This window comes from Nycticebus coucang, chromosome 12, assembly GCF_027406575.1.
Source record: "Nycticebus coucang isolate mNycCou1 chromosome 12, mNycCou1.pri, whole genome shotgun sequence".
Classification (NCBI taxonomy): domain Eukaryota; kingdom Metazoa; phylum Chordata; class Mammalia; order Primates; family Lorisidae; genus Nycticebus; species Nycticebus coucang.
Window position 1 is genome coordinate 11942839 of NC_069791.1, and position 25317 is coordinate 11968155.

The 25317-nt window shown below is 51.4% G+C and overlaps 1 protein-coding gene across 1 annotated transcript; it reads left to right on the top strand.

Annotated features, from left to right (window-relative positions):
• The first annotated feature begins 712 nt into the window (after window positions 1-712).
• ITGA5 (integrin subunit alpha 5) lies at window positions 713-24308 on the top strand. Its single transcript, XM_053557378.1, has 30 exons — window positions 713-1195; window positions 8685-8815; window positions 10286-10398; window positions 10530-10650; window positions 10820-10881; window positions 10973-11018; window positions 11288-11413; window positions 11638-11682; window positions 11826-11869; window positions 14009-14065; window positions 14259-14311; window positions 14617-14825; window positions 15265-15456; window positions 15687-15732; window positions 15906-16007; window positions 16194-16249; window positions 16377-16531; window positions 16801-16938; window positions 17067-17134; window positions 17842-17992; window positions 18079-18171; window positions 18334-18413; window positions 18526-18606; window positions 18714-18819; window positions 19195-19347; window positions 20553-20642; window positions 20753-20866; window positions 21445-21546; window positions 22432-22554; window positions 23214-24308. The coding sequence occupies exons 1-30, from the start codon at window positions 819-821 to the stop codon at window positions 23295-23297; spliced, it is 3318 nt and encodes a 1105-aa protein (XP_053413353.1). The 5' UTR covers window positions 713-818; the 3' UTR covers window positions 23298-24308.
• The last annotated feature ends 1009 nt before the right edge of the window (window positions 24309-25317 follow it).

Genomic DNA, 25317 nt, shown 5'->3' on the forward strand with positions numbered 1-25317 from the left:
CCTCCTCTAATTCCACAGAGAGTCTGGGAAGAACAGTGTCCTGGGTTCCAGTTCCCAGTGCTTAGGGCCAATAGAATTCAAAAGTTGAGTCCCTTTGCAAGACATCCCGGACCACTACTACCCCTCACAATTCTCCAGGTTTGTAGGAATCATATCAGTTTAATCAAGAAGGTACTGAGGGGCCAGCCACTACCGGGCTCTTGTTCAACTGCCAAATCCGAGGAAAGGGCTCATGAGAGGTTTCTATACCCCCAACAACCAAGATGATGAACTGGGGTGGAATCCTCCTGGTGAGTGACCCCAAACTCCTGGGTTTTCCTACTAGCAGCTCAGGGGGGAAACCTGTGTAGATTCTCTGTCAGGCTGACTGGGAGTCTCTGTACTCCTGAGTCTCAAATCAGCTGGCCAGAACCCAGGCACCGGTGGCCCCAGAAGGCAAGGGGGAATCCCAGTTGGCCAAATGCCAAAGGAGCCTCCTGTCTGTTCAGAGTCTAAAGTTGAGACCCCAAGGTCTCCTCCCTGAAGCACTGAGGGAGACCCCACACACATATACAGGCTCCCTCCGCCCACCAGAGGTGATTCCTTTCCTCATTAGGAAATTCTCCGCTCCCTTTTTCCGACTCCTTTTCCGAGCGTTTACGTTGTACATCTGGAAAGGAGGGGAGAGGAAGGAGGGGGAAGAGCCCAAACCCGCCCAGTCTGACCCAGTCCAGACAACCGGTCTCCAGCTGGGGCTAGGGAAAAGGGGGTGGAGAGGTGCGGCCCCCCACGCCCCTTTGGGGTGGGGGGCGCGGGCTCAGCGTCCTAAGGTCCCAGGAATGCCCCCGCGCCATCCCCCTCTGCAGGCGGGGGGAGGGCTCAGCCGGGAGTTTGGCAAACTCCTCCCCGCGTTGAGTCATTCGCCTCTGGGAGGTTTAGGAAGCGGCTCCGGGTCGGTGGCCCCAGGACAGGGAAGAGCGGGCACTATGGGGAGCTGGACGCCAGGGTCCCCTCTCCATGCGGTGCAGCTGTGCTGGGGCCCCCGGCGCCTATCCCAGCTGCCGCCGCTGCTGCCCCTGCTGCTGCTGCTGCTGTTGCCGCCTCCACCCCGGGTCGGGGGCTTCAACTTAGACGTGGAGGCCCCGGCAGTGCTCTCTGGGCCCCCGGGCTCCTTTTTCGGCTTTTCGGTGGAGTTTTACCGGCCTGGAACAGACGAGTGAGTGAGAAGGGTTGGCGACAGGATGGGGGTTGGGGTATGCCTGGAGACGCGGCTGGGGTCTGCAGGGAACCGGGGCTCGAGTTGGAGGGTGGAGTTTGGAAGGACTACGGCTAGAGTTGGGGGCCCACTGGAGAGTCGGGGGCCTGCGCTGGAATAGGAAGGGGACCTGGTGAGTGGAGGGGGGCGCCTGGAGCTGAGAGAGATCAATGGGAGACATGTGTCTTGTGGGAGAAGGCATGAAGCTGAAAGCTGAAGAAGTCTGGGCAGGGGTCTCAGGGCCAAGGGGAGGAGACTGTGTGAATGGAGAGCTGAGGGTCTCCAGCTGAAGTCTGCGCAATACCGGGACCTGAGAAGGGTGGGGGCAAAGGGGGCTGCGGAGGCCAGGAAGAGCTTTGGGGGACCCTGGGAGACCTCGGGATCCACTGGGGCCATTGTGCGGAGAGAGTGGTTCGGTGCAGAATGAGCTGAGTGTAGTAAGACGGGGCTCAGAGACTGAGGGGGTCGGAAGGTTAAATGGGGGCCAGCCTCATCCTCCCTTACCCCCTCAATTTAAACTGGGGAAAGGGACGGCGGCTCTCTCCTCTTTCTCCTCTGTCTCCTACCCCTCCCTCCATCCCCATCTGTGTTCAGGCGAGGGGAGCCGAGAAATTGGGGAGACTGCCGGGACCCTGGCACTGGGGGCGCTAAGGCTGGGGCAGGCTCAGCCAAGGGCGGGTGCTCGATGTGTCGGGAGGGGTGTGTGTGAGCGCGTGCGGGGGTGGGGGGTGGTTTCCCTCTTCCTCCAGCTCTTGGAAGGAAGAGAAAAGCTGATTTCCTGTAGCTTGTCGTCTGGAGCTGAGCTGAGACCAGGATTTCTAGGGCTGGGGTGGGAAGCTGGGGAGATGCTGGCTTGCTGGGCCCAAGAGCGTCAGAAGGAAAGGCTCAAACCCTTGGAAGTCTCCAAGGTGGATCCTTATTCCGAACTCAGCCCAGTGACAAGCTACCCCAGATCCTGAGTGCCTAGAAAATGGGGTGCCCACAGGCTGGAGGAAACTGTAGTTGGAGCAGAAGCAACATTAGATAGAACAAGGTTGTTTAAGAGGGGGGAGTTAGGAAGTAAGAGAGAAAAGTGACTGCGTCTGGGACCCCCAGTTGCTGGATTCCTGATCCTCCGCAGTGCCTGGAGTAAGCTCTGAGCTTCCCTCTGCCCAACACCACCACCCCACCTCCCCAGTACCTCAGGGTGTGATAAGAACTCTGTCAGAAGTGACCTGTTTTTATATATAATACAGTTAACTGATCTCTACTTGATTTCTTTAATTTTTGGAGAAAAAGGGTTAATCTAGTTAATACAGTTGAGGAGGGGGCAGATTCTCCTTTGTCTGGAGGATTTGGGGATGGGAAAAAAGAAAGATGGTTAGTCCCCAGCTGTTGGTTCTGGGCTATTCAAGGTCCCCACCCCACCCCCACCCCACCCCCCTGGCCTTTTGCCCAAACCCCATTGCATCACTCTGGCCTGGAGCCTCTGCTAGGCCTGATCTCCCCTAGGCCCCCTCAAACTTCTTACCACACTCTAATGGAGTAGAGAGGAGGGAAGGAAGGAGGGGATGGGGTCTCCTCCCCCGGATCAAGGTATCTATTTGTCTGAGTTTCAACCTTCTTACTCCCTCCTCCCCTAAACAAGAGTGTTATTTCCTTTTTAAAGCACTCTTTTAAAATATCTGGGCTTTCACATACTCCTAGTCCCCTAAGTGTCTGGCCCCTAAGCCTTCTTCTAAAACAGCACCTAGCTTTCCCTTCCTTTCCCCTCTCCTCAGCGCTTCTCCCCTCCCAAGAGAACCCAGGTGTCCAGCTGGCATGCCTCCCCTCTTATTTTCTTTTTACAATACCTTCTTAGACTAGGATTCAGAACATTCTGCCTCCCCAGTGACCTCCTTTCCACCACAAATAGGCCTTCAACCCGCTCCCCCCAACATGGGATGAACATCCCCTCGCTAGGGCCATTGCCAGAGAGGGAGGGCCTCTGTGCACTTCTTCTTTCCTGCATCACTTCTCTTGGTGAACACCAAAACATCCAAGGACAAGGTGAGCAAGGAGAGGTTACATGGTAGGAAGGGGCAAGACTTCAAGTCCCATGGAGCGGGGTGCTAGTCCTCACTGCTCACCAGTTCTTCCTGTGAGCTGGGACAAGGTACTTACATGCTTAGAGCCTGGTCTTCCAACAAAAATCAGACTAACTTACAGGGATGTTCTGAGGACATGAGAAAAAAATATATATCAAAGGCACCCAGTCCACAGAGGGTGATCAGGACATGTGAGGTGTGATTGTTGTGGAGAAGGGGTAGCTGAGTCTGGCTCTCTGCTCCCTGGCTGCCACCTAGTTCTTTGTTAGGGTGTCCCTGCATTTCTTACTTGCTTTTAGTACTTGCTTAAAATAGTGATAGTAATAGTAGTCTCTCACATTTCTTTAGCACTTTCATATTGATTTTGTCATTGGATTGCTACAAAAATCCTTGTGTTAAGCAGAGGAAGCCCCATTTTTTTTTTTTTTTTTTTTGGCAGTTTTTGGCTGGGGCCAGGCTTGAACCCACCACACCTGGTATATGGGGCCGGTGCCCTACTCCTTGAGCCACAGGCACCGCCCATCCATTTTTTTTTAATTTATTTTTTTTTATTTTAGAGACAGAGTCTCACTTTATGGCCCTCAGTAGAGTGCCGTGGCCTCACACAGCTCATAGCAACCTCCAACTCCTGGGCTTAAGCGATTCTCTTGCCTCAGCCTCCCAAGTAGCTGGGACTACAGGCGCCCGCCACAATGCCCGGCTATTTTTTGTTGCAGTTTGGCTGGGGCTGGGTTCGAACCCGCCACCCTCAGTATATGGGGCCTGCGCCCTACACACTGAGCCACAAGTGCCGCCCTTATTGCCCCATTTTTAGATGTATAAAAATTACAGGAGTTGTAGACATTTAGAATCAGAAGTTGATTTACGGACCAATCAAGGGAAAACCATCATTTCATGAGAAAAGAATGCAAGACTTGAAGAGGGGAAGTGACTTGACCCATGACACTTGAAAGCATGAAAGGTGAGCCAGTGTCATCTCAGTTTCTTATTCCCTTCTGTAACTGCCACAGTGGAGGCAGCTCTTCCTCAGCCAAGCAGACATATCTCTGTGAACACACTGGAGGCCCCAGAACCAAGTGTGCTCTCTGGCCTGTCCAGTGCTGCTGTAGGACCCACCCTCAAAGGCTGGGCCCTGATCCACTTGCGGCTCTCCACCTCTGACCTTGTTAGGCCAAGGGAGTCAAACAGTAACCGAGTATTGAACAGGGACTTGGTTAATCAGAAGCCTGGCGGGGGAGATAGATCATGGAGAGGAAAGGAGGGGGAAAATTGGCAATGGGGTAAGCCATAATGCTAGCCTAGAAATCTGGATTCATGGCTTCTGGTTCTTATACTGGGAAGGATTCTGAGTGATTTTGGACATTTATTAACTTCTCTGGGACTTAGTTTTCCTATATGTAAAATAAGGACATAGGACTAGACAAGCAGTTTTAAATTTTCCGCCTTATTCCATGTGGCGCCCTGAGTCATCTACAGTAAAGTTTAGAGACCAGTAGATGCTCTCTGTAGTAATCCGTCTCCAAGGACCAACTCTAAACTTTCAGGCTTCTGAGGCTTCAAAATAAATTATGGCAATTATTTCTTCCCTTGGACTCTATTTTAGAAGCGCTTACTTGCCAAATTGCATTTAGTAAGGAATAATCAATTTTTTTTTCTTTTTTTTTTTGAGACAGAGTCTCACTTTGCTGCCCTCAGTAGAGTCCATGGTATCACAGCTCACAGCAACCTTAAACTCTTGGGCTCAAGCAATTCTCTTGTCTCAGCCTCCCAAGTAGCTGGGACTATAGGTGCCCACCACAACACCCAGCTATTTTTAGAGATGAGGTGTCGCTCTGGCTCAGGCTGGTCTTGAACTCATAAGCAAAAGCAATCCACCTGCCTCAGCCTCTCAGAGTGCTAGGATTACAGGCATGAGCCACCACACCCAGCCCTCGATTCCTTTTCTTACTTTTTATTAACCAAAAACATCTATAGCTGTCAACCAGAGCTTCTGACCAGCCTGAGTTAGCCAAGTTCCCTATGTGAGTTGATAGAATCCAAAAGCAAATGCACTTGAGGTTTTAGTTAGTTTGGCCCACCTTACCTGGCAAATGCATGATTCCTGTTAGGCTTTCTGAAATATTGAAAATAACCCAGGGACCCCCCTCCACTGTGACCTTCTTGGACCCCTAAGAGGGTCCAACTGCTGCAGGATTTAGGAAGCAAGAACTAGGAGTGGGAGAATAAGGGTAAACTAGCTTACATATCATCCCTGGCACCAGGCTGGGCATCTCACTTGGCATGTAGGTAGAACAGTAATTATTAGGTTGACTTGGGGTTGCTGGAATTGAAGTTCTGCTCAATCTTCAGGTGCTATGTGTAATGGGGCAGGGGGAGCAGGGCTGGGTCTGTGTCACTTGCCTGCACTCCAAGTTACCTAAACCTTCACAGCTAAAATGGATATGCCCATAGCCTGTGGGCTTGTGGCTTTCCAAGCTTTCCAAGCCCTTTCTCTCCTTCCCACCTTGCTAAACTGCAAGCTACTTTCTCAGGCCCTGTTCAAGGGCAGGGTGTTAGAGAAATTGGGAGTGGCCAACCAGGAGACTTTGAGGTAACCTCTTCACCGGGAGAAAAAGGGAGAAGGTATTGCCCAAGTCCACACTGAGTCAGCACCTGAACCAGAACTCCTGGCTTCTGGTCCAGTGGGCCTTTCACTGCTCCCTGTATCACAGCTTCTGTAGTCCAGTTCAGCTTGGTGGCCCTTTCTGCTTTCTGGAGCCTGAAGGCAGCAACCAAGTTCTCTGGCACTGCTCCTGCTGAGAGAGGGGTATACCCCCCTTTCTCTGGGGAAAAGCAACCTCTTATCATCACCAACCTCATCCCCCAACTGGATGTAATGCTTGTGTGAGAGGGGTGGGGCCTGGCTGGGAGTTGGGGGGTTGGGTTGGAGACAAATGTAGAAGTGAGAGGTTGGAAACAGACAGGAAGCCACAGGCAGTAAACATTTCCTGTCCCCTGGGTAACCAAGGCTGGCACCTCCCTTTCCCATCCCCCATAACTTCAGAAACTCTCCCTCTTCTGCCAGCCCCCCAGCCACTCCTCTGGATCCCACCTTCCCTTTCCTTCATTCCCATCGTCTTGCCCTCGTAGATCATCCCCATTCCCCACTTCGGTCCCCTTTGTTGGTCCTGCTCTCTGTGTTGTTTCCATTCACTTTTCCTCCTGACTCTCCCTTTCCCCAACTCCATATTCCTGGTCTTCTTGCAAGACATCCCCAGCATCTGTGATCTCTATCATAATCTCCTGCTTGGGCCTCCTTTCATAGTAAGAAAGGCTGAGGTAGCTGGGCACAGTAGCTCATGCCTGTGATCCTAGCACTAGCACTTTGGAGAGGCCAAGGCAGGAGGATTGGATGAGGTTAGAAGTTAAAGATCTAAAAAAAAGAAGTTAAAGATCTAGGTCAGGGTGGTGGCTATAATCCTAGCACTCTGGGAGGCTGAGGCAGGTGGATTGCCTATGCTCAGGAGTTCAAGACTAGCCTGAGTAAGAGCGAGACCCCATCTCTACTAAATACAGAAAAACCTTGCCAGGCATTATGCCAGGCACCTGTAGTCCCAGCTATTCAAGAGACTGAGGCATAGAATCACTTGAGACCCAGAGTTTGAGGTTGTTGCAAGGTATGACATGGCACTCTACCAAGGGCGACAAAGTGAGACTCTGTCTCAAAAGAAGTTCAAGACCAGCCTGAGCAATATAGCAAGACCATGTCTCTATAAAAAATAGAAAAATTACCCAGGTGTGGTGGCTCATGCCTATAGTCCCAGCTACTCAGGAGGCTGAGGCAGGAGGATTGCTTGAGCCCAGGAGTTGGAGGTTGTAGTGAGCTATGATCATGCCACTACCCTCATGCCCAGCCAACAAAGTGAGACCCTATCTCCAGAAAAAAAAAAAGAAAAAGGCTGAAGAAGGTATTCATATATCAGGGAAGAGGTAGGTGTCAGAAGACTTGAAAGCTGAAAGGGGACAGAAACCAACAGAGATGGAGAGACTGGGTGTGGTGGCCAACCTGTCAATCCTAGCACTCTGGGAGACCAAAGTAGGTGAATTGCTTGAGCTCAGGAGTTCAAGACCAGACTAAGTAAGAATGAAACCCTGTCTCTACTAAAAAATAGAAAAACCAGTTGGGCCTAGTGGTGGGCACCTGCAGTTCCAGCTACTGGGGAGGCTGAAGCAGGAGGATTGCTTAAGCTCAGGAGTTTGAGGCTGCAGTGAGCTATGATACACCACTGCACTCTAGCCAGGTGACAGAGAAAGACTCTATCTCAAAAAAAAAAAAATCTGAGATCAAGAGACAGAGAGAAGACCCAAAAAACCAAAACCAAGTGAACAAGAAGTCATGGGGCAGAAGGACAGAGAAGTAGTGCCAGAGGAGGAGAGGAGAGGCCAGGGACAACAGGGACATTGGCCCAGGGGCTGGGTTGAATTACCCAGGCTGCCAGATGCAGTCCTGGCGGGAGAACCTGGGGGGGGAAGCCAAGAGGGCTGAGAGCTATGTGGAGACCTGGAGGCAAGGGACCCAGGGATGGAAGAGGCGGAGCTGAAGGCAGAAAGATTGCCCAGGCCCTTAGTTGTGACCAGACCCCCAACAGAGGCAAACTTCTCCAGATCTCAGGGGGAACTGAGGCACTGTATCCTGCACTCGGACCCTAGTAGATCAGCCTCTGAATTCAGTCCGCTGGGGATGATGTATGGGAATGGGATTCAAGGGCTGAAACTGAGACAGACACCCAGCCAGGAAAGGGAGGTCCACACCAGAGCCTAGGGTGAGGGCAGGCCTAGGCCCAGAGGAACAATCTGTTTGCAACATCCTCCAGCTCGCTCTCTCTGCTTCTTCTGTCTCGTTTCCAAGACTCACATTTTCCTCCTACACGCCCCAAGGCTGAGCAGTTGGGCAGCTGGATGCCTGGGGTTTTGGCCCAGGAAAGAGATTTAGCTTGGGACAAGAGGGTATGGGCAAGGTGAGAGGACCCTGAAGTTGCAGGAGCCACACATCTAATCTTAGTGGGTGCGTAGAAGAGATGGAGACGCTCGGGTCTAGGCTGTCTGGCCCTCTTCACCATCTGGAATTGACTCTGGGTCCTCCACCCTTTACTGACAGGAGAAGGTAGGAAAGGAGAGAGAGTGGAAGGAGAGGGGGAGGGTTGTGTTAGTGACAGCGGCACATGGGGACTGTCTGACTCCAGCCTGTGCCTTTTGGCATCCGTGGCATCTTCTGAGATATAAATACAACCCAGGGGGCACCTACTCCACCCCTAGCCAGCCCTGGCCTACAGGACTGGGTCCTTCCTGCCTCCATAGACTGATGAAGAGGTAAGAGCAACCCTGATCGCCTTTCCCCTCCACAGGGTTAGCGTGCTGGTGGGAGCGCCCAAGGCTAACACCAGCCAGCCAGGAGTGCTGCAGGGAGGTGCTGTCTACCTCTGTCCCTGGGGCACGAACCCCACACAGTGCACCCCCATCGAATTTGACAGCAAAGGTAGGCGGATGAAATTCAGGGACTGACTGCGGGAGGTGGGACTGCCCGTTGGGGGTGTGGCCTGGGTGGGGCCTGCTGCGAGGGGTGGAGTCTGCCCAGCGTACTGCGTCTAAGTGCCCTCCCAGCGCCAGCTTCCTTCGCGCTGTGGCTCCGCATGGCACTCACTCTACGTTCCCAGTCCAGCCCAGCCCAAGGAGGGCGGGTGTGATTCAGAAACATGTGGCTCTCATTTCCCCTGAATCACCCACAACTCAGGGAGGCCAGGGCCCTAACACAGACAAAGACAGGGAGAGGAGCACACTATTCCGTTCCTTAACTAAATACTGACTAAGTGATAGTGTGTGGCTGGCACAGCTGGTGCACCCGGGATGGAAGGATGATTAAGACATTGCCCTCAAGGAGCTCAAGGTCTGAATAGACGCAGAGATGGCCACCAACAGCTATGTTTGCTTTGTGCCAGGCACTTTCCGTGTTGTGAGGAGCACTTGACATGTATTAGCCCGCTTAATCCTTTCAACAACGGTATAAGGTATTATTATCTCCATTTTATAAGCGAGAAAACAGGTGCTAAGAATCTTACCCAGGTCACACAGCTAGTTAAGAGTGGAGCAAGGATATGAGCTGGGCAGTCTGTCTCTCCAAATTAAAACTTGGATGAGAGGAGACAGCGGAATGGAGGGAGGTGGTAAGGAAAGTGAAGCACGTGGGGTTTTTTAAAGCCTGGAGATGAGAGAAGAACTAAGGCTGTCATGGCTCGGCGCCCTTATCACAGTGGTTATGGCGCCAGCCACCTTCACCGAGGCTGGCGGGTTCACAACCTGCCCGGGCCAGCTAAACAACAATGACAACTGCAACAAAAAATAGCCGGGCACCTTGGCGAGCGCCTGTAGTCCCAGCTACTTGGGAGGCTGAGGCAAGAGAATCCTTTAAGCCCAAGGGTTTGAGGTTGCTGTGAGCTGTGAAGCCACAGCACTCTACTGAGGGCAACATAGTGAGACTCTGTCTCAAAAAAAAAAAAGGGAAAAGAAAAGAAAGAAAGGCTGTCATGTAGAGGGTTTAGAAAAGGACACAGAGAAGGGAAGACCAAGAGAGGACACGGAATGGGATGCTGGAGAAGACACAGCCCAGGTACAGATGGGGAAGTACAGCCAAAGGGTTGCCCTCTCTGCCACTCTTCCTCTCCACCCTCCTGCCCCCACCCCCTGCAGGCGTCCTGGTCTCAGCTGGATGAGAGGCAGGGGAAACCAGGGGCAGGCAAGCACGGTTCTGTGTACATGCACGCGTGTGCAGGGAGAGGAGAGTCAGGCTACACAAAACAGAAGAAATCTCCTTCCCCACTCTCCTCTCCCAGTGAGTCATAGGCTCAGGGACTGAAGGTGTTCTGTGGGCATCCCCAGGCCCAGGGTGGGGGCTGGTCTAGGGCTCAAGTGTCCATGGCCTAGCTAAACTCCCCCTTCTCACTTCTCCAAGGCTCTCGGTTCCTGGAGTCCTCACTGTCTAGCTCAGAGGGAGAGGAACCTGTGGAGTACAAGTCCTTGCAGTGGTTCGGGGCAACAGTTCGAGCCCATGGCTCCTCCATCCTGGTGAGGGTCCAGCAGACTCCATAGTGTGGTGACTGGTGGGTGGGCAATGGTTAGGTAAGGCCAGGTCTGGAGGGAGGGAAGAGGGGCCATATTGGACTAACCCTGAAGCCCTCTGGTCCCGGGCCCCCCAGGCCTGTGCCCCATTATATAGCTGGCGCACAGAGAAGGAGCCTCTGAGTGACCCCGTGGGCACCTGCTACCTCTCTACAGACAACTTCACTCGAATTCTGGAATATGCACCTTGCCGCTCAGGTAAGGGCTGGAGGGGGCCTGTGCCCCACATCTGCCTTCTCCATGCGAGGGTCTCCTAAACTCAGGGCTGACTCTCCACAGCTCCCGTGGGCCCTTAGCTTTTATGCGCACTGTCAGGTCCAGGGAGGCCCTTTCTCTGGTTCCCCCTCTCACCTCCATCCCTTTACAGATTTCAGCTGGGCAGCAGGACAGGGTTACTGCCAAGGAGGCTTCAGTGCCGAGTTCACCAAGGTGCGAGGGTGATCAGTGAGGGAAGGGGCTGTGGGTGGTGTCCACAGGGGGATCAGGGCCAGATGTTTGACTCCCCTCCTTTCATCTGCAGACTGGCCGTGTGGTCCTGGGTGGGCCAGGGAGCTACTTCTGGCAAGGTAAGTCCTTCCTCTGCCATCCTTTAGTTTCCTGGCACACAGCCTTCCATTCCCATTCCCAGCCTGGAAGCATCAGTCCTTTTCTCCTCTTGCCTTCTTGCCCTTCTCCCAGTTCTCCTCTTTCTTTCTCAAGATTTGCATGTCCTGCTCTACTCCCCTTCACACATTTCCCTTGCTTGAACCAGACTTCTAAAATCATACCAGTCAGCCCCCAGGGCCCTCTGTGCCTCCTCACCCTCCATCTATCCCCTCCTCATCCTTTTCCCCAGGCCAGATCCTGTCTGCCACTCAGGAGCAGATTGCAGAGTCCTATTACCCCGAGTACCTGATCAACCTGGTTCAGGGGCAGCTGCAGACTCGCCAGGCCAGTTCTATCTACGATGACAGCTACCTAGGTGAGTGAGCAAGTGGAAAAGGGCCGGCAGGGGAGAACCTCAAGTGCTCCCATCCCCACTCACCCCCTTGTCTCCCACTCAAGCATCCCCCAACCCCCACCATACTGGTTCTGTGCATACTGACCATGAGGGCCCAGTCAGGATGGGGAAGGAATTGGGGGATAGGCCAGGGCAGAGGGGTCCCCAAAGCAAGAACACTAACGGCTATTCACTCTGTGCCCTAGGATACTCTGTGGCTGTGGGTGAATTCAGTGGTGATGACACAGAAGGTGAGAGTATTCCCAGGCTGGGGCCAAGAAACGGAGGCAGACAGAGACCCCAACCCTGAGGTCCCATGAACTTGGACAGTCACCATTCTCGTTTGCTTCCCTTTCCTCGCCCTTAGCCCACAACTTTTCTCTTCTCTTTGCAGACTTTGTGGCTGGTGTACCCAAAGGGAACCTCACCTATGGCTATGTAAGACCCAGCCTGAGCCCTCACTTCCTCTCTTCCCGGGCTAATCACAAAGAGCTACATGAAGCATTTTGTGAGGGTTTGAAAAGTGGATCAGATCATAGGCTCTGGGATCAGACCGGGGCCCAAGCTTTGGCACTTACCCTGGCTGTGTCTTTATTCATGCCCTGATTCCTGCTTAACCCCTCTGAGCCTCATTCTTCTCAGCATAATGGGATAATAATAGTTCTGACCTCACAAGGCTCTTGTGGGGATGAAATGAGAAAATGCATGTGAAAGTACTTAGTGGCAGTGTACAACTGGTAGCTGTTATTATTAGACCATGACAAGTGGTTTAAAAAAGATGCAGATAAGAGGACCATAGGAGTTCATTCAATTAACAACATTTATTAAGGCAAGGTAAAAAAAAAAGAAGATGAATAAGATTTCATGCCCCATCTTATAAGATGCTTCTAATCAAATGTATAAGATACCCACACAATTAAAACCTAAGGTGGGCCACTGTTCACGAGCCCCTCAGTGCATTAGACACTATCTATGCACGACTTCTGTTCTTCACAACAGCTTATGGGGTAGATATTACCATTCACATTTTACTTACGAGAAAACTGAGATTCTAAGAGACCAAGTATGTTGCTTAAGATCATTCGGTTAGTAAACAGCTAGATACAGATTTTAAATCCAGCTATCTTATTCCAAAGTCAGCATCCTTTCTACACTTTGATAAATTTCCAAAAAGTGGAACTGGATGCAATGGCTTATACCTGTAATCCCAGCACTTTGGGAGGCTGAGGCAGAAGGATCACTTGAGGCCAGGAGTTCAAGACTAGCCTGGGCAACAGAGCAAGACACCCTCTCTACAAAAAATAAAAAAAATATTCAGGCATGGTGAAGATGCCAGTAGTCCTTAGCTACTCAGGAGGATCACTTAAGCCCAGGAGTCGAAGGCTGCAGTGAGCTGTGATCATACCACTGTACTCCAGCCTGGGCAATGGAGCAAGACCCTGTCTCCAAAAAAAAAAAAAAGAAAGGAAGAAAGAAAAAAGAAAAGTGTATTAGGTATTATAGTGCTTTAGGGGAAGGAATAACCTTTCTAGGGAGAGGACAGAGCAGAGAGGTTCTATGAAGGATCGCCAAAGATGAGGCAGGAGGCATCCTAGGCAAGAACATGAAAGAGATAGAAGAAAAAGAAACAAAAAAATAGCCCAATTTAACAAATTCATGGGCTCACTGAGAATAAGAAGAATAAAGTAAAGGTTGGGCAAAAACGGGTTAGGACCAGATTCTCCAGAGCTTTGGAGGACCAGCCAAGAAGTTGAGACTTTGGGTAGTGGCTGCAGGGAACCCCTGTGGATTTCCAAGGCAGAGGAATCTGTACTGGATCCACTTTAGGTCAATCAGACAGTCTGGCTGAAGTGGGGGTAGGGGAAAGAGTGCCTGCAGAAAAGGGGGAGCCTGGGGTGGCGCCTGTGGCTCAGTGAGTAGGGCGCCGGCCCCATATACCGAGGGTAGCGGGTTCAAACCCAGACTCGGCCAAACTGCAACCAAAAAATAGCTGGGTGTTGTAGTGGGGGCCTGTAGTCCCAGCTACTTGGGAGGCTGAGGCAAGAAAATTGTCTAAGCCCAAGAGCTGGAGGTTGCTGTGAGCTGTGATGCCACAGGACTCTACTGAGGGTGACATAGTGAGACTCTATCTCTGAATAAAAAAAATAAAAATAAAAAGATTTGGTGGCCCAGTGGGGCCAGTTGCTAAGGGAGAGACAATGTGGTTTGAGGGACCAGAGGATGAGGGGTGACTCAGGTTTTGAATGTGATGGGTTTGAGGCCCCAGTTACTGAGTTCTGCTCACTAGGCACTACTTTGAGCTCCCATTGATCTTACATTCTAGTGGATAGAGATGGACAGCAAACAGATAAATGTGAAATCTGTCAGCAGTTGAAAAATGATTTGGAGAAAAATAGTGAAGCATGGGGTGGAGCTACCCAGCGGAGAGATGAGAATGTGAGGGCAAAGCTCAGGAGAGAGTTAGGAACATGAGCTCTGGGTCTCCAAGGAATGCCTTTCCCTGGGTGTCCTTCAGTCCTCCAACCACGGTGTGGTCTAGGAGTCTCAGACCAATGGGCCTACCTCTTCATCCTCTAGGTCACCATCCTTAATGGCTCAGACATCCGATCCCTCTACAACTTCTCAGGGGAACAGGTAAGGACAGCCCTCACCCCACCCCAGCTTGGCCCTTTGCCCACAAAACCCCTGCCCTGAACTGCTCATACCAGCTCAAGTTCCCAGCCTCCCTGGAGTCTGCACTCCCCCTATCATCCTAGCACTCATAGCCCCTGCTCATCCTGTTTATTAACCCCTTTGTTCTGACCTACTGCTGCCCCTTTGTCCTCAGATGGCCTCCTACTTTGGCTATGCAGTGGCTGCCACAGACATCAATGGGGACGGGTGAGCACTGGGAAAGGGACACACCATGAAGTCCCTACCAGATCCAGGAGGGAAGAGTGGGAATGGGACAGAAAATGCAGAGAGTTTCCACAGGGTTTTTTCCTCTGCATTTTCACTTACACCTACATTCTGCTTGCTTGGGACAAGGAGATTGCTGAGAGCTAGAGCTCAGAAACCTCAGGTCTTCTGACCTGTTTCGAGGGAGCCTCAGATCTAGAATGTCTGGGATTTTCAGCACTAGGACTGGGGGAGAGGTGGCAAGACAGGGTATCAGGATGCCTGGACCTGCCGTCCCTTCCCCTCAGGCTGGATGACTTGCTGGTGGGCGCACCCCTGCTCATGGAGCGGACAGCTGATGGGAGGCCTCAGGAGGTGGGCAGGGTCTACATCTACCTGCAGCACCTGGCCAGCATAGAACCCACACCCACCATTACCCTCACTGGCCATGATGAGTTTGGCCGATTTGGCAGCTCCTTGACCCCCCTCGGGGACCTGGACCAGGATGGCTACAATGGTAAGCACCATGGGCTCAGGGAGCTGAGGACAAGTTAGGGCCCTGAGTCAAATGGGCCTTGGGGATTGGGTCTTTGTTAGCTAAGATGCCAGACCCCCATTATCTCCCAGGAAGGAGTATAGACTTTAATCCCAATATCTAGGTCTTCTTTTTTTTTTTTTGAGAGGGTCTCACTCTATTGCCCCAGCTAGAGCGCCATGGCATCAGCCTAGCTCACAGCAACATCAAACTCCTGAGTTCAAGCAGTCCACCCACCTTCGCCTCCCAGAGTGCTAGGATTATAGGCGTCAGCCACTGCCCAGCCTCAATGTGTGGGTCTTAAGATTTGAAGAGGTTAGAACACAGAGATTGACAGATGGGAAAATATAAGATCCTAGGTGGTAGAGATTTGGACTGCTGGATTCCTGGCTTGCTGACTGGTGTGTGTTCTGTCTCGCAGATGTGGCCATTGGGGCTCCCTTTGGAGGGGAGACACAGCAGGGAGTAGTGTTTATATTCCCAGGGGGCCCAGGAGGGCTGGGCTCTAAGCCTTCCCAGGTTCTGCAGCCTCTGTGGGCAGCCAGCCACACCCCAGACTTCTTTGGCTCTGCCCTTCGAGGAGGCCGAGATCTGGACAGCAATGGGTACCCTGGTAAGTTTTGCCTCAGGCCCCTTTCTCTTTAGAATTCCTTGGTCATTGACCTCTGGCCACCCTATCTTCCTCACCTTTCCTAAGCTCTTGGGTGCAGTTCTGGCATAGTGCCACCAGATGGCACTGTGTTCTCACATCAGCCTCCTTGAGCAATGAAACTAGAAGGGATTAGGAAGAAAAAAATCTGATTTGGGGTTTGCCGTAAGGGGTGGTTTCTTGACTTCTTTCAGATCTGATTGTGGGCTCCTTTGGTGTGGACAAGGCTGTGGTATACAGGTATGAACTCCAAGAGGTTGGGGGAGGAGCCTGAGAGAGCTGGAAACTGGGAATGTCGTAGGGCTGAGGTTGGGAAAGTCAGTGCATAGGACACTGGCATCCTGGACTTGGGCATCAGGTTCCTGTGCACAGGTTAGTCTTCCTCCTCTTTACCCCACACCCACTCTTGGCAGGGGTCGCCCCATCGTGTCCGCCAGTGCCTCCCTCACTATCTTCCCCGCCATGTTCAACCCAGAGGAGCGCAGCTGCAGCTTGGAGGGGACCCCGGTGGCCTGGTGAGCTGGGGCCGAGGAGATTGCAGAGATGTGAGCCTCGGATACCTCAGCCTGTGCTGGGGTGGGCAGGGGCATCATGTCTGCCTTAGGAAAGGGGTATGGGGCTGTCCCAGTCTGGGAGGTAGGTAGAGGACAGGATGCCTATTCCTGTTGGATTCATCAGCTTTCTTCTTGGTCTTTCTGCAGCATCAACCTTAGCTTCTGCCTCAATGCTTCCGGAAAACACGTCCCTGACTCCATTGGTGAGAGAGACTGCCTGGATCTCTCAGGCACTGGACAGGGAATGAAGGGACTGGGCACCTGGAGACCTTTCTTCTCTCCAAATAGATGAAGAGAGACAGGCAGTTTCTCCTGTGTCTCTGGCTGCAGGCTTCACAGTGGAACTTCAGCTGGACTGGCAGAAGCAGAAGGGAGGGGTGCGACGGGCACTGTTCCTGGCCTCCAGACAGGCATCCCTGACCCAGACCCTGCTCATCCAGAATGGGGCTCGGGAGGACTGCAGAGAGATGAAGATCTACCTCAGGGTAAGGAACTGAGAGTGGGGATTGGGCAGGGAGGGTCGCCATGTAGAACTTAGGGCCTCTCCTAAACAACAAGGGCTTGGGACATTTGGCACATCTGAGAAAGGGGGCCCTTCTGTCCAAGGGGCTGGGATCCTGGTTTCCAAGGTCTCTGAAGCAATGAGGATGGTCATAATTGGGCCCTAGGTGGACAAAGGGAGATATAAAAGGCCAGGGAGCAGGGCCATCAAGTCCCCAGAGTCTCCTAACTGAAATCTCTCTTCTGGCCCCAGAATGAGTCAGAATTCCGAGACAAACTCTCCCCAATTCACATCGCTCTCAACTTTTCCTTGGACCCCCAAGCCCCTGTGGACAGCCATGGCCTCCGGCCAGTCCTACATTACCAGAGCAAGAGCTGGATAGAGGACAAGGTGAGGACAGGATGGGGAGAAGAAGCCTTGGAGGACAGAGGCCTGGACACCAGGGCCTCTGGAGAAAGGAGAACCTATAGCCCAGGCATGGGCCTAAACTCCCCTCTCAAGGATGTCCTGTTCCCCAGGCTCAGATCTTGCTGGACTGTGGAGAAGACAACATCTGTGTGCCTGATCTACAGCTGGAAGTGTTTGGGTAAGTGAGGCCTGGCATTAAGCCAGGGAGTTCCAGGTGCACCTGGCATCTGGAAAAGTAGAGGATGGACATATTAATTGTGTGACCTTGGGAAGTTACTGAACTTCTCTGAACTTCAACTTCTTCATCTGTTTAGTAAGAATAATAGCATTTATTTCTCTGACTTCTTGGCAGGATTAAATGCAATAACGTACATAAAGCATCTAGCCTACTACCCACCGTAGAGTTGGAACTCAATAAATGGTCTCTGTTATTACTGTATTAATATTATTGTTATCATGGCCCCTTGTCCTGGTTTGAAGATTAATTTTCTAGTGTCGGCCAGGCACAGTGGCTCACACCTGTAATCCTAGCACTGTGGGAGGACAAGGCAGGTGGATTGCTCGAGCTCACAAGTTCAATACCAGCCTGAGCAGAAAGCGAGACCCTGTCTCTACTAAAAATGGAAAATCTGAGGCAAGAGGATCGCTTGAGCCCAAGAATTTGAGGTTGCTGTGAGGTGCGATGCCACGGCACTCTACTCAGGGTGACAGCTTGAGACTCTGTCAAAAAAAAAAAAAAAAAATTGGGCAGCACCTGTGGCTCAAAGGAGCAGGGTACTGGCCTCATATGCTGGAGGTGGCAGGTTCTAACCCAGCCCTGGCTAAAAACTGCAAAAAAAAAAAAAAAAAATCTCCAGTGTCCATTCCCCTGTGTGCCCCCTCCAGGGAGCAGAACCATGTGTACCTGGGTGACAAGAACTCCCTGAACCTAACTTTCCATGCCCAGAATGTGGGTGAGGGTGGTGCTTATGAGGCTGAGCTCCGGGTCACAGCACCTCCAGAGGCTGAATACTCAGGACTCGTCAGACACCCAGGGGTAAGAGGGGACTCTCAATTGGGGCTTAGAAGGACACCCCTCCTAAGGGGCACCAAAACCTGACCTGGCACCCACCACACTTCCAGAACTTCTCCAGCCTGAGCTGTGACTACTTTGCCGTGAACCAGAGCCGTCTTCTGGTGTGTGACTTGGGCAACCCCATGAAGGCAGGAGCCAGTGTAAGTTTAGGATATTGGAGGTGAGGCTGGAGGGAATGAGGACCTGAGGTCAGTGACCGGCCAGTCAAGAGCATAGCTGTGGGATCAGGAAGGAGGGCTGGGATGAGGATGGGGCACACACTCAATCTAACAGCCCCTTTCCCCTCCATCCCTGTCCCCCAGCTCTGGGGTGGCCTTCGGTTCACAGTCCCTCATCTCCGGGACACTAAGAAAACCATCCAATTTGATTTCCAGATCCTCAGGTAGGCAGTGAATGTGGCCAGGCTGGGGCTGAGCTGGGGGAGAAGGGAAGGCTGGGCACAGTTCTCACTGGCGGGGCTCCAGCACCACCTCAGTCTTGCCTCTGTCCCACAGCAAGAATCTCAACAACTCACAGAGCGACATGGTTTCCTTCCGGCTCTCCGTGGAGGCTCAGGCCCACGTCTCCCTTTACGGGTCAGTGCCAGAGCAGAATGGGGCCTTTACGGAGAGGGGAGACAGAATACTAGGGAAGGATGCTATGGGGTCCCTTCCACCCTCCTCTAAACTACCTTCCTCCTTAGTGTCTCCAAGCCTGAGGCAGCGCTGTTCCCGTTGAGTGACTGGCACCCCCAAGACCAGCTTCAGGAGGAGGGGGATGTGGGCCCTGCTATCCACCACGTCTATGAGGTGAGGAGGGATAGGAGTCCAGGCTACAGGGAGTGGAGAGGCAGCGCCAGAATGAATGATGGGACAGGAGGAATCACAGGTGACTAGGACCAGAGTGAGGGGCTAAGAGGCAGAGAGAAGGAAGGGGTGAGTGATAGGCAAGGCATGGCCAGGGTCCTGGGAAAGGTACCCAGAGGAGACAGTTGAGTGATATAGAAAGGAAGTGCCTTCAAAAGTGTTGATTAGAGAGGATCTCATCTCTGCCCATGGGTTACCTCTTTTGCTTCTGAGACAGGAGCCCCATAGCAGGGAACACTGGGGTTGTGGTGATCCAGGGCCTTGGTGGGACAGTAGCATCCCCTCCTACTCCTGATGACTGTGCTCTTCTCTCCTCAGCTCATCAACCTGGGCCCCAGCTCCATTAGCCGGGGCGTGCTGGAGCTCAGCTGTCCCCAGGCTCTTGGAGGCCAGCAGCTCCTCTACGTGACCAGGTTTACAGGACTCAGCAACTGCACTGCCAGTCACTCTCCCAACCCACAGGACCTGCAGGTGAGGGGCCTGGATGCTGGCAGAGCAAGTTCAGAGGACCAAGGACGAGGGGTGGGGAAGGTCGCAGGGGACCTGGAACAGGCCATGAGGATGTGCCTATAGCTAGGACTCAAGGCCTACCGAGGGAGCCCAGGAAGGGAAAAAGACTTTGATCTATTTCATTTCAGTCTTTCTACCTAAAATATCCTCCCTTCATGTTCTGGCATACCTCTAGGGCCAGCTCTGTGCCACCTCGTCTGGGAATTCTTCTTCAGACTGGTTCTTTTCGGCCCCAATACCTGTTTTCTGTTTCATTTGCTCATTAACATGTCATTAAATGAGCGCCTGTCCCGAACACTGGTTAGACCCAGGAAATACAGCACCAAACTAAACTGGCAACATCCCACATTCACGAAGCTTACACTCAAGGGGAGGGTGATAGACAAAAAAAAGTAAAAAGAGAGAGAAAAACTTTTAACAGGTACTGAGAAGTGATGGAAGTGCAGTGTTAATACGGGGGTAGGGGGGACTGGACACTGAGTCATCAGGGAAATCCTCTTGAAGAGGTGACAGCCAAACTGAGCCCTGAATGCCAAGGGTGAAGCTGCCTGAGAAGACTCAGGGAAGAGGATTCCAAACAGGGGGAAGAGCCAGTGCAAAGGCCCTAAGGCAGCAACAAGGACCTAATTGTTTATTATACATCTCTACCATGCAAACTCCAAGAACCAAGTTTTATTCATGTTCATATTTCATGTTTTGGGGCTTTTTGTTTTTTTGCTTCTTTTTTTTAGACAGAGCTTCACTGTCACCCCAGGTAGAGTGCCGTGGCATCTCAAACTCTTGGGTTCAAGTGATCCTCTTGCTTCAGCCTCCCAAGTAGCTGAGACTGCAGGCTTTTACCACAACACCTGGCTAGTTTTTTCTATTTTTAGTAGAGATGGTGTCTCGCCTTGCTCAGGCTGGTCTTGAACACCTCAGCTCAAGTGATCCTCCTGCCTCAGCCTCCCAGAGAGCTAGGGTTATAGGAGTGAGCCATCACATCTGGCCCGTGTCCATATTTTATGACTGAGCTCAATGATTTGCACATAGAAGTGAGTGGGCAGCTGGGTGGATTGATAAGGAGGTAGATTAAAGAATACGTTGAAACTGAATTGAAACACGTGCAGGCCAACTTAGAAGCTGCAAGGAGATAGGAATGGCAGCAAACGGTTTCTTTACTCTCACAGTTGGTTTCCGAGGGTTCCCTGCACCACCTTCAAAGACAAAGACGGGATGCTCCAGGCCGAAGCCCTTCCTCCTCCGGACCTCAGATCCTGGTACGTCATCCTGGGAATGAGGTCTGGGAATAAGCACTGAGTACCTGTTTGTATTGTCAGAACCCTCAGAAGGGCAGAACTACAAGTTCTAGTCTCCTCTTTCTTCCCAGAAATGCCCAGAAGCTGAGTGTTTCAGTCTGCGCTGTGAACTCGGGCCACTGCACCGACTAGAGAGTCGAAGTCTGCAACTGCATTTCCGAGTGTGGGCCAAGACCTTTCTGCAGGTGACAGCACTTACCTCAGCCTTCACCCGAGCCTACCTAGACTGACCTTCCCCTTTCCCCTCTGCCCTAGCCGCCTCCCCTCTGTTGAATGGCATCCAAGCGCTCCTGCTCCCTACATCCTGTCTAGATCAGGCTCTGCATCCTTGGTGCCACCTAGTGGCTATACTGGGAGCAACAGCTTCTCTTTCCTGGCCCATTCACAGGAGGGAAGGGCTGGAGAGAGATCAGTCTGCAAAGAATGATAGAAAAACAGTGAGTCAGAAGATGAATATAAGAGGCAAGTAGATGTAGGAATGCTAAAGAGCATTCATTTATTGAGCACACACTGTGGGCCAGGAATTTCCCTGAATGTTACCCTGCATTCATAATTCAAAAACAATTATTAAACATATAGTCATCTAATTATACATTATTTAGTTATGATTATTCAATTACACATTTATTGTCTCAGGTAAGGAAGATCAAGAGAGGATAAGTCCAAAATAGGGAAAGATCTCAACCGGAGCCAGATCTTGAGGAATCCTTTGTGCTCTAGATCCCAAAAGGCACTGCCCTGACCAAGTTTCCCTCCCCCACAGAAGGAGCACAAGCCGTTTAGCCTGCAGTGTCGAGCTGTGTATGAAGCCCTGAAGATGCCCTACAGAATCCTGCCTCGGCAGCTGCCCAAAAAAGAACTTCAGGTGACTCCAGGGCCAGAGGTCTGGGCCAAGGAAGACAGGGCTCAGAGTGTTGGAACTAGGACTGGGATATGGGCAGGACTGGCCTTGTTATTGTAATACCTATTTATTGAGCATCTACTATGTGCCAGGCACTGTGCAGGTGCTAGAGATAATAAGCAAGATCAACATGGTGTCAACATGGTATCTTAAAGGCTCCTGGAGTTCACAGTCTAGCAGGTAATAACAACACAGTGTGACAAGTGCCATGGTATTTATGAAAACACATTATAGGAGGAACACATGAACCTAGTCTTGCTGAGTCAGGAAAGGCTTCCTGGAAGAAGTGATGTTCAAGCTGAGGCATAAAGAATAAACAGGGGCTCGGCGCCTGTAGTGCAGTGGCTAGAGCACCAACCACATACACCGGAGCTGGCAGGTTCAAATCCAGCCTGGGCCTGCCAAACAACAATGACAGCTACAACCAGAAAATAGCCGGTGTTGTGTCAGGCACCTGTAGTCCCAGATACTCAGGAGGCTGAGGCAAGAGAATCACTTAAGCCCAAGAGTTGGAGGTTGCCGTGAGCTGTGATGCCATGGCACTCTACCGAGGGTGACATAGTGAGACTCTATCACAAAAAAAAAAAAGAAGAAGAAGAAGAAATAGGAACTAACTAGTACAACCATTCAGGAAAGGAATATTCTGGGGAAAGGGAATAGCAAATGTGAAAGGCCCAGAAGTAAGAGACAATATCGCATATTTTAGGAACTTAAATTTTTAAGTTTAGAATATTGTTAGCTCAAAATAAAAAGAGGGAAGTGGATTTATAGCCAATGACAAGTAGGGGCCAACTGTAGGGTAGAAAGAATTTCTGGGTCCTCAGTAATCTCACCCAACTTGCTCCCCAGGTGGCCACAGCTGTACACTGGACCAAGGCAGAAGGCAGCCAGGGTGTCCCACTGTGGATCATTATCCTCGCCATCCTCTTTGGCCTCCTGCTCCTAGGTCTGCTCATCTACATCCTCTACAAGGTCAGCCACATCCTGCCCATAACTTGGCCATGCTCTCATCAGGCTCTTCCCTTATCCTAAGATAGCCCCAAGTATCTACCCATAGACCAGTTCTTCAGCCATATGCCCCTACCTCTGTCCTAGCTACATACCTCCCATTCTGACACTTGCTATGGGATCCCTCCAGTTTGTAGCCCTTAACTCAGAAAGAGTCCTATTGACTCAAGATGATAAGTTTAGCTATATTTGCAAAATCAGTGTAACCCAGAGATGGTAAATACATGACATTCATGCTGTCATTTCCTCCAAAAATCCATGGCAGCCCTCACTAATTGATCATATTCTAGATCAATTAGTGGCCTCAAAATCTTTCTCAAGAGGCAATCACTTACTAGACAATTAGCCTTGGCACTTGAGTTCAAACCTATTTGCCATTTCTGGCTTCACTGAGGGCATTTTTAAGGTACTGGCAAAAGATACCCCCGATAAAAATATACCCCAAATTTTAGCCCCCTAGGTTTATTGGACCCAGTTCAAGTATTCTTAGCCTAAACTCAAAAGCCACTTCTGTAGGATATAGAGGGGGTTGGAGGCACTAGACTCCTCATTCTCTCTTGAAATATGAACTGGGGAGAAAAGGGAGCCAGAATACCTTAAACGCTCTCTTTTTTCCCCTTCAGCTCGGATTCTTCAAACGCTCACTCCCATATGGCACGGCCATGGAAAAAGCTCAGCTCAAGCCACCAGCCACCTCTGATGCCTGAGTCCTCCCAATCCCAGACTCCCAGTGATGAAGACCCAATTCCCCTACCTTCAGTCTTCTGAAAGGGAGGGGACTGGGAACTTCCTGAAGGTGCTGAGGGCCAGGGAGAATATCCTCTCCCTGGTCCAGAGACATACTTGAAGGGCCAGAGCCAGGGGGACAAGAAGCTGGGGATCCTTGCCCCCGTGCACTGTGAAGGACCCTTGTTTACACATGCCCTCTTCATGGATGGGGGAACTCAGATCCAGGGACAGAGGCCCCAGCCTCCCTGCAGCCTTTGTGTTTTAAAGAGAGTTTCTTGACAACAACTTGGAATCATAACTGGGGAACCCATTCCCAGTTCTTTGGGCCAGACATGCCACAAGGACTTCCTATCCAGCTCCAGCCTGCAAAAATCTGTCCACAGCCTTGCCAGAGATCCAAAAGAAGCCTCTAGCTAAGAACCTAGAACTTGGGAAGCAAGACCTGGCAGCTGTGGACAGCCCCCACCCTAGTGGGCCAACAAGGAACACTAACTATGGACAGTGCCCCAGGACCAGCTCAGGATAGATCCCAAACAAGAATCAATGCTGGCCCGGAAACCAGCTCCAGGGAATCAGAACTCAAATGGGCCCAGATCCAGCCTGGGGCCTGGGTTGGTCTGGAACCCAGACTCAGACATTGGTGACCTAATCCAGGCAGGTCCAGGACTACATTTGGGGCTGTTCCAGACTGGTCCTGGATCCCCAACTCATCCCTGACGTGGGAGAAGGCAGGAATTGCCCAGGACCCTGAGATGGCAAAGGACCTGGAACCTCAGCCTGGCCAGACACAGGCCCTCCCATTCCCCCAGAGAAAGCGGAGCTCACTGTCCTGGGCCTATAGATTTGGGTTCTGCCTCCCAGCTGCACTGACGCTGCCCCTCTCTCTGCCCACCCTTCCCTCACCTTGGCTCCGGACACCCAGGACTTATTTAAACTCTGTTGCAAGTGCAATAAACCTGACCCAGTGCCCTCACTGACCAGAACTAGAATCTGTAATCTCCTACTTCACTCTTTCCAAACCCATCCTGGAACTAGACAGCTTGGTGGGAAGAATATCCCTGTTTTTCTCACAGCTTCTTTCCACTGGGTGCCGAGAATATGACCCTTAGGAACTGTGAAACTAGTTTCTGAGTTCCCTACTCTTAGGTGATGATGAAAGGTGAGAAAGGAAAGCATGACTCTGCACCTCACTCAGCCCCCAGTGCCCCTAAGGGAGGAGGGAAAGGGAATCCTTCTCTTTGGGTTTGAAAATTAGAGAAGAATACAAAGGAGGAGGTCCAAGGTGAAGGTGGGGGAGGATGCTTCAGAATTCACCTGAGTTTCCCTAAATCAGAATAATGAAATGAATTGATAGGAAAAAAACATGGAACTAAATTGGAAGAAAGCTGGTTAGTTTTTTATATATTGTTTAAATTGCTATTGTGTGCTGGGCAGGGGGCTGTTAAGTATTTTGTATACAGGGCTCAGTGCCTATAGCTCAAGTGGCTAAGGCGCCAGTCACATACACCAGAGCTGGTGGGTTCAAATCCAGCCCGGGCCTGCCAAACAACAATGACAACTACAACCAAAAAATAGCTGGGCATTGTGGCAGGCACCTGTAGTCCCAGCTGCGTGGGAGGCGGAGGCAAGAGAATCGCTTAAGACCAGGAGTTGGAGGTTGCTGTGAGCTGTGATGCTACAGCACTCTACCAAGGGTGACAGCTTGAGGCTCTGTCTCAAAAAAAAAAAGAAGTATTTTGTACCATTATTTCATTTAATGTATATCAGTCCTCTGAGGTTATTACTATTAATCCCATTCACATAAGAAAAAACTGAGGTGCAGACCCAGTGCAGTGGCTCACTCCTGTAATCCTAGCACTCTGGGAAGCTAAGGAGGGTGGATTGCCTGAGTTCAGGAGTTTGAGCTCAGCCTGAGCAAGAGGAGACCCCATCTCTAAAAATAGCTGGGCATTGTGATGGCCACCTATAGTCCCAGCTACTTGGGAGGCTAAGGCAAGA